The following is a 15,266-nucleotide window of genomic DNA, read 5'->3' as shown; positions in this document are numbered from 1 at the left end:
AGCAGTGATGGCGAAGGAAAACATTTCCAAGCACAAAGGCTTAGTGGGGCCCAGAAGATGGAGACGGGGGGAGAATCACGCCCATTTTCAACAATGTCTGGATGGCGTAGTTTGAGAACACATTTTGTGTAGAAGTTTTTGATTAAAGTTTTTCAAAGCATTGTATATTAGTCAAATATGGTCCAAACAGGAGAGGTGTGTAGAAGACTGGCCAGAGGACAGTCCTCAGCTGGACCCCGACTTCAAACCAGTGAGCAAAGGCTTCCATTCATTTGCATTCGAATGGAAGACATCTTGACTCAAATCTGTGTTTTTCTTTTCAAGTCCGGGAAGTTTAAACTCCGCCGTGAATCCCTAAAAGTAAGGGTTTTTATGAATTACCAATGAATGGAAAAAATGGAAGCCAACAAAGCCAAGCCTCTCTTTTCAGATGAAGATGGACCATGAGGTAGCAGAAGGAGGCAGTGTAGAAGACTTGGATGGTTATGGAACTCAGGGCAAGGTGAATAATCATTGTTTGCAAACTTCCTGTATCGTGATTCATAAACATAATATCAGCTAAGGTGTGAACATGTACCACAGAAAAAGGGGAGGAATTTCTCCCTGATGTCCAGAAGAGGCTCAAAGGTAAACCAAGCAGCTACAAATTAAAGATTACATTAGTTTATTTTTGCTGACAAATAAGTCAATTTGCAAGGACACATTTCCTGGTGACAACAGGAGCTTCACTTTACCTACACAAAGAAAATCATCAAAGGTAACCATCAGGAATTAGCGTGCATCATTTGAAGTGAGACAAAGAGAGAGAAGAATCTTCCTACTGTTTGTTCTTCTTTGGCCAGGACTATTTTTACGAAATGAACTCATCCCCAGTTGAGAAAGAAGATGGAATGCAAAGTTGGTCAGACACAAAAGTAGGGCTTTTTTCCCTGCATTTCAACCTTGTCTTTGTTCAAGTCTGACCCATGTGTCTTCTTTTTGCGTGTAGAAGAAGGACCCTCTAAAGAAGAAAGTCAACAAGATGCTTAGGCGCGCATCCACCAGTCTCATCAACAAACATTCGACTGCTGAAAGCAAGGTAAACTATCATGTGACATGCATGTAAAGCTACTGCAGGTGTTGTCAATCACAGCTTTTCTGCTCCCCGTCATCAGCAGGACGATGACTTCATTAAGAAAAAGATGCAAATGAAAGAGCCCACCAACACACAGCACTCTCAGGTAACGCACACACTCGCTAAAATATCCCCCTTTGAAATGGGTGAGCATGTTGCACTTATGAAAAAATTGTCAAATCTTTTCTGCCAGTGCCAAACATCTTGTATTGTTTTACGCAATTTACTGTAGTAAGCATAATTATGATACATGTAATAATGTTACACAGATAACAGATGTATAAGAGATACTGTAAAGTAAAATAGAATTTAGTAATTAATTAATTAGAATTAGAACTTTACACACACATACACAAACACACATAAGACATATAAAATGTGCTCAAATATGCATATTTGTGACTAACTGTAGGTCGTAGTAAAACACAAAACAGTGAGAACCTGTGATATGTAAAAAAAAAAAAAAAGTGTAAAAACTGCGAGTAAAAAACTAAATTTCAAGCGCAAAGTGACGATACAACTGTTTCGACAATTTAAAAATGTATTCATGCAACCACCAAGGGCAACAGTAGTATGTGAAAAACCACACACCATCAGAACGGCCTGGCAACTTCTCTTCATGTTGGTCTCCAGCTCAGTCACACGCTGCTGTGGGATGGCATACCATTCTTAAACCATCATTTGTCAGAAGACAGCCAACATTTTTGTGTTGGTCACCCGGGCACAAAAAGTACATCTCACCCGAAAAGATTTACACTGGATGCATAACAGCAGCTGAACAGCGCCGCCGTCCGGCCGTTCTGCTGTGGCTCTGCCATGCAGCAAATAGCACAGACTTTTTCAAGATCTCACAAATTGCCGTTAGCATGTGATAAGGGGAATTGTAGAAAAGGGAACCACAAACAGTTTATTCTGTCTTTCCAGAGGAGCAAAAGCAAATAAACTTGGTCCTTCCATTTAAGTTACGTAACGACTGCTGAAGGGCAACACCGCAGAACGTGTCAAGCTTTGCGCTTCATCAATACCACAGACCAGTGTCTGTGACGGCACTGACATGACCTGCGGAAAAGACAACAGTTTTTCCTTGCAGAAGGACATCTTTTTGTTTTTTGTGGCAAGCACCAACACAACAGTAACATCATCCTGACAAGCAATGCACACACACATCTCATTCCACTCTCACTAACCACCTCCCCTGCTTCACCGTCCCCTGGATCCCATACATTTCCTCATCCATTGTGTCAATGAGGTAAAATTAGGTCTGAATACTTTGTCCATCCCCGCTCATTGGGACATTTCAAAGTGTTAATCTGATCCACCTTGAAAACGGTTTATTTTATTTAGAAAGTAAACTGGATAATTTATTTAGGGTTTGTGCATGACATCTTGTCCAACAAAAGCATATTTGAGCTAAATTGTAGTGTGTGAATTTGAGCGTGAATGCTTGTCTGTGTATCTATGTTGGCCCTGTGATGAGGTAGCAACTTGTTTAGGGTATACCCTGCTTTCCACCCGAATGCAGCTGGGAAGGCTTCAGCCGACTCCCAAGAGAGTCAAAAGGTAGAAAATGGATGGATGAATTGATGATTCGCTGTTTTAACGGTGACCTGCAAATATAGAAGCTCTGCGTATATTTAGCGCAGCCATGGCGGTGCCACTCTGCAGGTAATGGAAATGACACATTTACTTAAATGGAAATGGAAAGAGTCTGTCATCATGGTGGTGCCGTTTCGCTGCCGTTGCGCATCCAGTGGTAATCCAATTCAAGATGATTCCACAAATGTTGAATGGGGCTGAGGTCAGGACTGCTGGCAGTCCATTCCATAATGTCCACTCCCAAATTCCAAAGATAGTCTCTGGTAACCCTGCTATATTGGGGGTGAGTGTTGTCATCTTGGAGAATAGAGTTTGGTCCTGTCTCTAGCGTCAGAGAGAGCTATGCGTACGATTTTCTTTAGGGTCACACCACACTTTTATGATTCGTTCAAAAAACGGCCAACAAAGTACTAAATCACAAAACCTGAACCCCCCCCCCCCCCCCCCCACACACACACACACACAAGTGAACCATAAAGTGAACATAAACATGCAAAATTGTGGGATTTGTAATATCCATTTATAATGTCACGATTTGTATCAGTCAGAGTTTCATATTTGTACTTTACTTTGTTTTACATAGCAATGTGCAGCTTTCTAATTGTTCAGTTGCCAGCCTTATTTGATTTATTTTATTCAAAAGACTAACCTGTCTTACTTGTTGATAGTAAATGGGTTAAATGGGTTGTACTTGTATAGCGCTTTTCTACCTTCAAGGTACTCAAAGCGCTTTGACACTATTTCCACATTCACCCATTCACACACACATTCACACACTGACGGTGGGAGCTGCCATGCAAGGCGCTCACCAGGACCCATCAGGAGCAAGGGTGAAGTGTCTTGCCCATGGACACAACGGACGTGACTAGGATGGTAGAAGGTGGGGATTGAACCAGTAACCCTCAGATTACTGGCACAGCCACTCTACCAACTTCGCCACGCCGTCCCATAACATAACATGTTATGTTACTTGATTATTGCTCATTTATGTTTTTACTATTTTGTTGGGATCAAATGTTGAATTTGAATATGACTTTTTTTTTTCTATAACTTACATTTCAGTATTTGTCTTATTTTGCCCAAACAGTTTTTTTTTGTGACATTGATCTAGTGCAAGGGTATCCAACGCGGTGCCCGTAAGGACCAGATCAGTAGCCCGCTGGCCTGTTCTAAAATAGCTCAAATAGCAGCACTTACCAGTGAGCTGCCCTCTATTTTTTAAATTGTATTTATTTACTAGCAAGCTGGTCTCGCTTTGCTTGACATTTTTAAATTCTAAGAGAGACAAAACTCAAATCGAATTTGAAAATCCAAGAAAATATTTTAAAGACTTGGTCTTCACTTAATTAAATAAATTCATTAATTTTTTTACTTAGCTTCTTATAACTCTCAGAAAAACAATATTCTAGAAAAAATACAACCTTAAAAATGATTTAAGGATTTTTAAACACATATACCTTTTTACCTTTTAAATTCCTTCCTCTTCTTTCCTGACAATTTAAATCAATGTTCAAGTAAAAAAATGTTTTATTGTAATGAATAATAAATACATTTTCATTTAATTCCATTTTAGCTTCTGTTTTTTCCACGAACATATTTGTGAAATATTTCTTCAATCTTATTATGATTAAAATTCAAAAAAATTATTCTGGCAAATCTAGAAAATCTGTAGAATCAAATTAAATCTTATTTCATAGTCTTTTGAATTTCTTTTAAAATGTTTGTTCTGGAAATCTAGAAGAGTTAATGATTTGTCTTTGTTAGAAATATAGCTTGGTCCAATTTGTTATATATTCTAACAAAGTGCAGATTAGATTTTAACATATTCAAAACATGTCATCAAAATTCTAAAATTAATCTTAATCAGGAAAAATTAGTCATGATGTTCCATAAATGTTGTTTTAAATGTTTTCTAAAAGATTCGAATTAGCTAGTTTTTCTGTTCATTTTTTTTGGTTGATAAACTGTTACAAAATTTTATTTAATTTTTTTGTGTTTTCTCGTCTTTTAAACCGTTCTATAAGTGTTTTTTTCATCATTTATTCTCTACAAAAAACCTTCCGTAAAAGGAAAAAAAATGTACGATGGAATGACAGACAGAAATACCCATTTTTTATATATATGGATTTACTCATTTAAGGTAAATTGAGCAAATTGGCTATTTTGGCGCAACTTATTCAAATGTGTGTCAAACTGGGAGCCCTTCGCATTAATCAGAACCCAAGAAGTAGCTCTTGGTTTCAAAAGGTTGGTGACCCCTGATCTAGTGGCATCACATATCGTATTGGTCTATGGGTAAAAAAGCCAATAACACACGTTACTAATTTGGATTGAAAATTTGATTCAAACACCTTCCTTTATTTTACCATACCATACCATACCAACTTTATTTATAAAGCCCTTTAAAAACCACAGTTGAAGAACAAAGGGCTGTACACCACAAAGAAATAAAGGCAAAGGACAGACTAAAAAAAATAACATTTAAAACAGAAGTAAAAAAACACATTGAAATAGCAAATACAAATTACCTTAAGAACAATTTGTTACATAAAAATCAGTTAAAAAGTTAAAAACAGTTAAAAACTGTTTAAAGTCTCATGCTGGGTTTTAAAAGCAAGTGAATAAAAATGGGTTTTAAGAAGGGTCTTAAAAATAGCCAAAGAAGTGGGCTGTTTCACATGGAGAGGGAGATCGTTCCAGAGTTTGGGACCCGCAACAGAGAAGGCTCTGTCCCCTCTGAGCTTGCGCTTTGATTTGGGGACCTCCAGGATCAGCTGACCACCGGGTGGGGGTATAGAGGTGGAGCAGCTCAGAGAAGTAAGGTGGGGCAAGACCATGTAAGAATTTAAAAACGAGAAAGATAATTTTTAAATGTTCTCTAAAAGACACTGGCAGCCAGTGGAAGGAGGCTAAAACAGGAGTAATGTGCTCTCTTTTTCTTGTGTTTGTTAAAAGTCGGGAAGCTGCATTTTGGGACAGCTGCAGACATGAGCGATAGGATTGATTATTACCAAAATACAAAGAGTTACAGTAATCCAGCCGAGATGTAATAAAAACATTGGATTACTGTCTCAAACTGTTGCCTAGAAAGGAGGTTTTTAACCTTGGCCAGCTGACGTGAATAAAAAAAGCTGGCTTTCACCACTGTGCCAATCTGACAGTCCAATTTAAAATCACTGTCAATACGAAAGCCCAGGTTGGTGGCGATGGGCTTAATGTGCAAAGACAAGGGGCCAAAGTCAACAGGGGGGAGCTCACAGGTACCACTAGGTCCAAACACTATCACTTCTGTCTTCTTTTCATTGAAATTTAAGAAGTTTAGCGCCATCCAGGCCTTGATATCTTCAAGGCAAGCAAGAAGGGACTGCATTGAAGAGGCATGATTTCTCTTTAACGGAAAATACATTTGTGTGTCATCGGCACAACAATGAAAACAAATATCATGCTTTCTTAGGATTGAGCCCAGAGGAAGTAAATACATAGAAAACAGCAGTGGTCCTAAAACTGAGCCTTGTGGGACCCCAGATGTCCAATGGAACAATAGAGGATTCAAAACATCAACGTTTACAGAGAAAGTCCTGTTAGTCAAATATGACTTCAGCCAACTCAAAGCAGATCCACAGATGCCAACTTGATGCTGTAGGCGGTCAATTAAAATATTATGGTCCACCGTATCAAAAGCTGCTGTTAGATCCAGTAAAACTAAAATCACATGATCACCTAAATCTGTTGCTCTCAGGATGTCATTAAAAACCCTTAGTTAGGGGCGGCATGGCGTAGTGGGTAGAGCGGCCGTGCCAGAAACCTGAGGGTTGCAGGTTCGCTTCCCACCTATTGACATCCAAAAAAGCGCTGCCGTTGTGTCCTTGGGCAGGACACTTCACCCTTGCCCCCGGTGCCGCTCACACTGGTGAATGAATGATGAATGAATGATTGGTGGTGGTCGGAGGGGCCGTAGGCGCAAACTGGCAGTCACGCTTCTGTCAGTCTACCCCAGGGCAGCTGTGGCTACAGATGTAGCTTACCACCACCAGGTGTGAATGAATGATGGGTTCCAACTTCTCTGTGAGCGCTTTGAGTATCTAACAATAGAAAAGCGCGATATAAATCTATTCCATTATTATTATTATTATTATTATTATTATTATTATTATTATTAGTAACGCTGACTCGGTACTATGGAGGGGTTTAAAACCAGATTGAAAGACTTCTAAAATATCGCAGTCCTCTAAAAAAGTGATTAACAGGGTAAAAACAATCTTCTCCAATATATTTGAAAGGAAAGGCAGCTTAGAAATGGGTCTAAAATGGGCTAAAACTGAACTGTCAAGACCAGGTTTCTTTAAAAGCGGTTGAACCACGGCGTGTTTAAAACTGGTAGGAACTACACCAGAAAACAGACTGCTATTTAAAATCTTAAGAACTCTCTGCCCTATGCAAGAAAACACTTCTTTAAAAAATGTAGGAGGGACACCATCATGGGGGGAACCTGAGAGCCTCATATGATTCATTAATTCTTCAAACTGCCGCAGAGTCACTTGCTCAAACTGATTAAAAACAGCAGAGTAGTTAAACGGGGCAGAAGAGTCAGAAGTCGGAACAGAAACGAGAGCCCTTGTTGTGGCAATCTTATCAATAAAATACTCTAAAAAGGCATTGCATAATTCAGAGGAAGGTTCCAAACATGTAGGCTGAGGGGCATTAAGAACAGAGTCAATGGTTTTGAATAAAACACGAGAGTCAAAACCATTGGAGGCAATAATGTTTGCCAAATGTCCTCTTTTTTCCTCTTTTACTGTGCTCTGATATCGATGCCAACAGTCCTTTAAAATCTGGAGTGACACTTGAAGCTTGTCCTTCTTCCACCTGCGTTCAGCTTTGCGGCACTCGCGTCTGATCGCACGGGTTCTGTTGTTAAACTAGGGTTCTGATTTAGTTTTGGCCTTTTGGATTTTCTAAAGAGCCACTGAGTTCAAGGCTGTCTCACAGGTGGAGTCAAACAATGCACTAAGTTTCTCAGTGTCAGGGAAAAAAAATGGAGCCAGAGGGTAAAAAACCTTGGTTAAAAGCATTAATAAATTGACCAGCAGTGGAAGGGTTAAAAACTCGACAAAAACACGCAGGAGCGCGCGCTCCAGCTGTCAGGCGATTAAAACTGGCCTCAAATATGACAGGCATATGGTCTGACAGCACATTTTCACAAAGGAAGTAAGAAAACTTTAAATAACAAAATAAAAGCAAATCAAATGTTGTGTTAATATGAAAAAATATTGTGTGAATGAATTATCAGTATGAAGGACAGGATTGAGTAAAATCTGCTTTTTCCTTTTCGGATATGTTGAATTGTCCAAAAAAACCAATGTGATGTTCCTCATTATAACTTGTTAAGCACATCTGAAACCAATAAACCATGCCATAACATAGCATGTAAGTGGAAAAATTAGTTAACTGCTGTTAATATTAGGATAATTATTGACTTAACAAAACGTGTTAATGATGTGCAACTGGTTCCCCAGGAGGCCATGTTGGAATACAGCATGAATGTGGAAGAGAAGGTTGGACCATGGGAGGCTGACGGCTACACCAGTGTATGCTCTTTTGAATTCCAGATTCTTCCAGAGCAGTTAGTGATGATGTAGTTGGCATGATCTTGTGTTTATTTTTCCATACAGAATGGCAAAAAGAAGAAGAGTTTCAAGTTAATCTCAAAGAAAAATCTCCCTGAGGAGCAGTCCAAGGGGGCATATGGTTTCTCCAATCGCACGGACTCAAATGAGTATATATTTGAGGATGATGACGGGTTAAGAAGTCCTCATTCCACCAGACAGGTAGTTTTATTTACAGATATAATACCAGATGTGCATATCTCACAGTGTCAATGTCATTAGGACGGGCTCGTAGACATGAATGCTTTTTCTGCAAGCATGCCCACTGGATTGAATGACCAAGAACTCTACTGGCCTGAGGACTACAAATCTGTAATGGCTTCCTCTTTGAATTATGTTAGTGTTCAGCTTTCTGCTGTAACGTGATTTTATTTGTCTTAAGCAGAGGAAATCCATGAAGAAGAAAATGCTGCACTTGGCTCGCCACAGCTCCAAGGTGTGTGTGTGTGATGTGGTACAGGCAATCATTAGGCAAAGTCTGAAATATTGCGTTTTGTTACTAATAATAGGAGGACATGCTGAACACCAACAGGCAGCATTATGAAGAGCTGAACTCAGACGACTACAAGCGGGTATTTGTCTAATCATCAGTACATTTAAAAACATATACGATTAAACCTGTCTGTAAAGTACAAAACATGTTCTAATAGGCGGAGTGTTTATCTACCTACACCATCAAGAGGACGGGAGGTTACTTGGAAGCAGACAATAATTTGAGAGAGACTGTTTTTTCTAAAATGTTAAAACTATATATATACAGTATATAACAAGTCCCTTTACTACTTGTTACTACTTTAATAGTGATTTGTAGTGCATGACAATGTGTAAAAGGAAAACATAGCTCACTTTTAATCACACGATTGTTAATTAACAGATACTGTATACTGCACAACACAGCAGCAGTAAAACTAATGTAATTGCATCAAGGAGACAACCAACAATCAAGCATTAATAGCGTTAATGAGTTCATTGAAAACTACAGTACAGTACAGCAAGTGTAACATCCATGACTTTAAAAGCAGTTGATGAGAAGCAACATTTTAAAGCACATGCAGAGGTAGCTAAAGCTAGAATGGAATAAAAAAGACAATATAACATACATCATAAACGTGGACACGTGGAAAAGTGCAATATATTTATTTATACAGTAATCTATTTATTTATTTATTTATATATATATATATTGTATATATATATATATATATATATATATATGTGTGGATATATATATATATATATATATATGTGTATGTATGTAGGTGTGGGAAAAATCACAAGACTACTTCATCTCTACAGAACTGTTTCATGAGGGGTTCCCTCAATCATCTCCTGATGATTGAGGGAACCCCTCATGAAACAGTTCTGTAGAGATGAAGTAGTCTTGTGATTTTTCCCACACCTACATATTGCGCTCTACCACGGTATCGAGCACTATTCTCTGGATAATCCAATCAAGACATATATATATATATATATATATATATATATATATATGCACTTTATTGTTTTTTTTTATCCTGCACTACCATGAGCTTATGTAACGAAATGTCGTTCTCATCTGTGCTGTCGAGTTCAAATTTGAATGACAATAAAAAAGGAAGTCTAATACTGAGTTCCCAGATGGTGCACATTAGGGAGGGAAGAGTCCATGGCCACTTGTCTACTCGATTAACAAATACAGTGCAACCCAGACTTCAGCTAGCAGAATTACGTAATGGATAGCGATTGTGACAAGGACAAGCTAGAGCTTGACATCTGTCCCTAGATAGCAAAAAGTAATTAAATCAAGATTAGCTGTGTTTCCACTGCCGTTTTTTTCAAAAAGTGATATTTCAAAAATTTCGATTAAGTACATTTGTGACTCCTATGTGTTTCTATTAAAGGGTGTTTCGCATCATGAGCAGTGATTCTCGTAAAATCTTAATTTCGTGAGACTCAACGTTGTGAAAGATATTGCAACCAGCGCTGTTGCCTGATGTCAATAGATGACGAAGGTAGCGGGTGATCACAACGTCCTTACGGCCCCCTTGACACATGTCCGGGCATGTGGGTCTTCCAGAGTCTGCGGAGAAGGGACCCGCAAGACGGCCCCTGTGCAGCAATCCCGCCTCGCTCCCCTCCGGCCGACTGATCAGAGACTTACGGCCCCCTTAACATTGTTTGGGCATGTGTGTCTCACAGAGCCTGCGGGTCGGCCTCTTTTGCAGGGAAGGGACCCGTAAGACTGCCCAGTGTGGCGATGCTGCCTCGCTCGGCCCAGCCATCCGATCGGAAGAAAAACCAAGACCCGTCCTCCGTAGTTGTCCTGCATTGGCGCGCCGGTTTGGTGTTTCGGTGCCCTGTAAATGCAGAAAAAGTGTTTTCATCATGCTTTAGCGAAAACCTCAATATCGAAACGTCTCAAAAACCACCTCATGAGAGCCAAAAATGTTTAAGCGATATTTGAGAAATTTTTCAGAATACCATTACCAGTTTGATATTTAGGTTTTGCGCATTTCTAAGGATAATGGAAACGCAGTTAAACAGATTTGGTCAGACATCAATGTTGACATCAACCTTGATGTCTGACATTAAAAAGAACATTGAATGTGTTGCCATTGTTCAGTAGTGATGGAGGATAGGGGGACAAGCTGGAATTAATACTGCACTTCAACCAATAAGGAACTTTAAATTTCCTAAAATTAAAATAACAGTGCACATTATTAGAACTGTTAATTTTGCACATATGCTAAACCTTAGAAACTATCATATATCCTTTTGTTTTTAACCATTTTATTTTTTATTTATATTTCAAATGGAGCTACTGTCCTCTTGTGTTACTGTCATTTAAACACTGGGAGACTTCCTGAAGCATCAGCTTTCAATGGTTTTTTTTAATTACAGACCTGGCGGTTATTTGCCTTTTGTAGATAATACCACCAGCGACTTGGCCGTTTATTGTCTCTAAGCATTAATGGAAGCATTTACGGCATTTCTTGCATTTTTTCTCTGCTTTGTGTAATTTGCCCTTCTTTTAGAAAAAAAATAAATTCAAGGCTTCGGTCCCTCCTCCGGTTCAGTCTCGCAAACAAAAGCCGATTCACAGTTTACCTGAACTGGAGGAACCAGGTGCATACAGCCATGCTTCTTCCACAGAGCCGTCTTATGTAAGTTTATTTTATTCTATGTTCATTCCCATTGCTGCATCTTCAAAGTATTTTGGGGATAATTTCCTTCCCGTCTCAACAGTCGGACCACTGGCTTGGCGAGGATGATGTCATGCGGAGTGGAAACCCACGCAGGAGTGCCAAAGTGGACTACAACTACGAAGTGGATGAACTGGCAATCTGCAAACAGGTAATTGGGTCATGCAGATTTCTTTCCCTTAAAAGGCATATTTTTGGGCGGGTCACTTAACATTGACTTCATCTTTTTTTTTTTTTTTTTGCAGAAAAAGTCAAAGCGCAAAAGCTTATGGAAGCACAAATCGAAGATAAGCATGGTCTGAGCTTTGGTCTGTTGAGAGAACATCAAAAAGGATTCTGACGTGTTGTTGTTGTTGTCTGTCTCCTGGCAGAACAAAGAGTGGGATGACGCCAGCGAAGACTCAGCAGCGATGTCTGAGGCGGCCCATGTCAGTGTTTACCTCTTTCAGGACATACCAAAGCCTATAAAAATGGGACCCATTACCTTCCTGCTTGGCACCTAGCATCAAGGGTTGGAATTGGGGGTTAAATCACCAAAAAGGATTCCTGGGCGTGGCCACCGCCACTGCCCACTGCTCCCCTCACCACCAAGGGGGTGATTAAGGGTGATAGGTCAAATGCAGAGAATAATTTCGCCACACCTATAGTGTGTGTGACAATCATTGGTACTTTAACTTTAACTTTTTAACTTAAACTGGTTTGAGACTGCTCAAAAACTGAACTTAAGATGCAAAATTAGATACAAGTGCTGTGTGTCTAATGTAAAAAGACAAGGGGTCACTGTGTGTCAACATTTTTGGACATAGCGCTCATGAAGACAAAGCAATCATGCTGTTATGTTAAAGGGAATGGTGATATAGTTGGAGTGCTAATGGTTTCCCCCCTCCCTTCTTAGGCTGAAATGCTAGCGGCTCAGAGGGACATAGCGAACAGTGTGGAAGACACTGAGGGTGACGGGGTGAGTGTGTCCATATTGTGCCTGACTACTGTGTAGTAAGTGTTTAGAAAATGTCACTTCATTGTCACTTTGTTCTGCAGGACACAGACAGCTTGATGGAATGGTGGAACACAGTGGAACGTGAGTCACATATCATTCTGTTCACATTGTATGTACACAGCTGTTGGGGCATACCTCAATGAATAAATCGGAATGAAAAATAACATCCCCATCTTCACCTGTTCGATTGTCTTCCAGAATGGGATGAGCTTCCATCAGACGATGAGGAAAAAAATGATGATTCCACGTAGGTGTTTTTTTAAATTTTTTTATCTGAATGTCCCGGACACCTCTCTGGTGAGGAAACTCCAGGGCAGGACAGTTCTAAGAGAGTAGGGTAATACTTTTAAAAGTCCCATATTTAGAATTTTGTTTACCACTTTAAAATAAGTTTCATAGGTCCCAGAGTGTATTGGAAATGTTTGTCCAACATCTAATTACCTAGGTGGACTTTTGAAAGTTTAAAAGTGACCTACTGGAAACACAACATTTTGTGAGAGTGTGTTTGTCTACACCTGTCTACAAGAAATATGACATACTTATTTGGAAATTAAGTAAAACTCAGCTTGAGGGCAGGAGCTTTGAATGATGTCAGCGGCGTTTTAGGAAACAAAAGAGGAAGTACGATCAAGTATTATTTTAATCTAATCTTGGTATGCGCACAATAACACCGACATGCGGTGATGTAAATGTTTCTGCTTAAAGCATTTTATTTATGCAGCTCTGTATTGATCGGGGTGTGTATAGGTGTACCTAATGTTGTGACTGGATAGAATATATGAAGTACAAAGCTAAAAGTATTTTTTTTAACCTGCAAACGCAAGTCTACAGATGTCTACTTCTGGGTTCAAATGCCCATTATCCGTTTTGTCCATTTATCAATTGTGCACAAAATCTGCAATTTGAAAAACGATTCGTTATTAATTTTTCATGTTGATTCTGGAAACAAATATTGAAAAAACTAATTATTTAGTTTCTATAGTGTGGGTTTTATTTCGAAAAACAGGTGAACGGAACCTACATGGACTCTCTCTTGTATGCCGCTAACTGATAGTTGACAGAGTTCCAGGCTTTGTTTTAAGATTAGTAGCGAAGCCTGCTTTTCTTCCAGCACTGTCCACTGTAAGGTAGTGGACACAGGTCGGGCTTATCTTGCTAAAGGTGATTCAGGGACAGTATAATGTCAATTTGGAAAGAGTTTTTTCCTTTTATGCCATGAAATTCCACAACTTTAAATCGGTCATTTGAACCCCTCTTCTCTAACAAATGAAGCAAATATGTGAGGGAGGTAATTGATTTTTCTTCCGTTTGATTCTCATATGCAGACTTATTGAACATATTACTCTTACAACATAATTTCGCATAATATGGTCCCTCTAACAACATGCCCTCTGGCAGGTCCTTCACTATCTTGGCGAACAAGGTTCAGCGAGGCCTGCGCGTCTTCAACAAAATCTTCATGGAGCGCGCCGAGGTTTTGTGGCAGCATGTCATCAGGCTGCACGCCCTGGCGGAGGACATCATCATCTTCCACCAGAAGGCCAAGGCGGCAGGCATCACCGGCGGCACCACGGCGGCCGTCGGTGGCGTGACAGCCATCGCTGGCCTGGCCTTGGCACCTTTCACGTTTGGCGCCTCTCTCATTATCACGGCTGTCGGTGTAGGTGTCGCTACCGCTGGAGGGATCACCACGGCCTCGGCGACCATTTCGGATAATGTTAACAACATGCATGAGCGCAAGAAGGTGAGCGGCGTGTGTTTGTGTTTCCTGGCTGCAACTGCATGTTTTGCTGTTGTTGTTGTCAGGTGGAGGCGGTGCTGCAGGATTACGACCTTCACTTTCAGGACGTGGCCAAGGTCCTTTACTTCGTCAATCACGGCATCTACAAACTGCGCGGGCATCCTTTCCTCAGGTCAGGCACACAGCACTACTCCGAGGACTGGGAGGTGCGCAAGGCAGTGCAAATGATCAGCCTGGTGGACTCGCCCGTCATGCGAGCTTCACAGGTCACCGAGACCAACTTGGCCTTAGTCCAAAAATTTCACAGCAGCATTGACAAGTATTTCCTCAAGGAATCCCGGGAGCTGAAGAGAAGCTGTAAGAAGGAGTTTGTGGCTCAGATAAAGGAGGTTGCCAATGTGCTCAATGATGGAGTGGTGGAGCTCAATGCCATCAGGGAGGAGTTACAGAGCGCAGTTGGGAACATTTAAATGTTGAGGAACAACTGCACCTTGTGGAGGAGATATGCAAGTGTTCTAGAAGAGGACCAAATAATGTATTATTGTATCACTGACAAAAAAATACACCTTTGGCAACCATTTGCTTAGTTAGCACGCCTGCTTTGCAGTCAGGACATATGGGTTCAAGTATCGACGTAGACTTAGCATCTTCTCCCTGTGCTTGTTTGAGTTTTCTTCAGGTTTTTACGGCATTGGTAGCAACCAGTCCAGAATTTAACCTGTCTTTTGCCTGAATTAAGCTGGGATAGGCTACAGCTCATATTCGTGGCCCCAATAAGGACAATCCGTATTGAAAATGGATCAATATAAATACTTTTTTTTTATTATATGAAAATCGTTCTTCTTCTTGTAGTTTGTCGGTGTATTCAAATGTAAGGCATTTACACTTTCAAAAAAAGCACTTTTTTGTGTGTGGGTTAAATGGTGTGGCTACCACCAGTGTGTGGCTTTAAAATTTTCACTGTAGT

At 40.1% G+C, this 15,266-nt stretch overlaps 1 protein-coding gene across 1 annotated transcript in view; it reads left to right on the top strand.

Annotated features, from left to right (window-relative positions):
* LOC133561290 (uncharacterized) overlaps positions 1 to 15,266 on the top strand; it is a 49,415-nt gene that overhangs the window by 10,527 nt on the left and 23,622 nt on the right. Inside the window, exons 12-33 of the mRNA XM_061914655.1 lie at positions 191 to 250; positions 325 to 360; positions 431 to 502; positions 583 to 627; positions 698 to 757; positions 843 to 914; positions 989 to 1,078; positions 1,155 to 1,220; positions 8,227 to 8,298; positions 8,383 to 8,538; positions 8,599 to 8,688; positions 8,759 to 8,812; positions 8,886 to 8,948; positions 11,394 to 11,522; positions 11,605 to 11,712; positions 11,807 to 11,857; positions 11,933 to 11,989; positions 12,457 to 12,519; positions 12,600 to 12,639; positions 12,757 to 12,805; positions 13,957 to 14,302; positions 14,365 to 14,765. Coding sequence (XP_061770639.1) covers positions 191 to 250; positions 325 to 360; positions 431 to 502; positions 583 to 627; positions 698 to 757; positions 843 to 914; positions 989 to 1,078; positions 1,155 to 1,220; positions 8,227 to 8,298; positions 8,383 to 8,538; positions 8,599 to 8,688; positions 8,759 to 8,812; positions 8,886 to 8,948; positions 11,394 to 11,522; positions 11,605 to 11,712; positions 11,807 to 11,857; positions 11,933 to 11,989; positions 12,457 to 12,519; positions 12,600 to 12,639; positions 12,757 to 12,805; positions 13,957 to 14,302; positions 14,365 to 14,765 — 2,180 coding nt within the window. The remainder of the gene's footprint in view (positions 1 to 190; positions 251 to 324; positions 361 to 430; positions 503 to 582; positions 628 to 697; positions 758 to 842; positions 915 to 988; positions 1,079 to 1,154; positions 1,221 to 8,226; positions 8,299 to 8,382; positions 8,539 to 8,598; positions 8,689 to 8,758; positions 8,813 to 8,885; positions 8,949 to 11,393; positions 11,523 to 11,604; positions 11,713 to 11,806; positions 11,858 to 11,932; positions 11,990 to 12,456; positions 12,520 to 12,599; positions 12,640 to 12,756; positions 12,806 to 13,956; positions 14,303 to 14,364; positions 14,766 to 15,266) is intronic.

The sequence above is a fragment of the Nerophis ophidion genome, linkage group LG10, assembly GCF_033978795.1.
Source record: "Nerophis ophidion isolate RoL-2023_Sa linkage group LG10, RoL_Noph_v1.0, whole genome shotgun sequence".
Taxonomy (NCBI): domain Eukaryota; kingdom Metazoa; phylum Chordata; class Actinopteri; order Syngnathiformes; family Syngnathidae; genus Nerophis; species Nerophis ophidion.
This window is presented reverse-complemented; position numbering and strand designations above follow the sequence as displayed.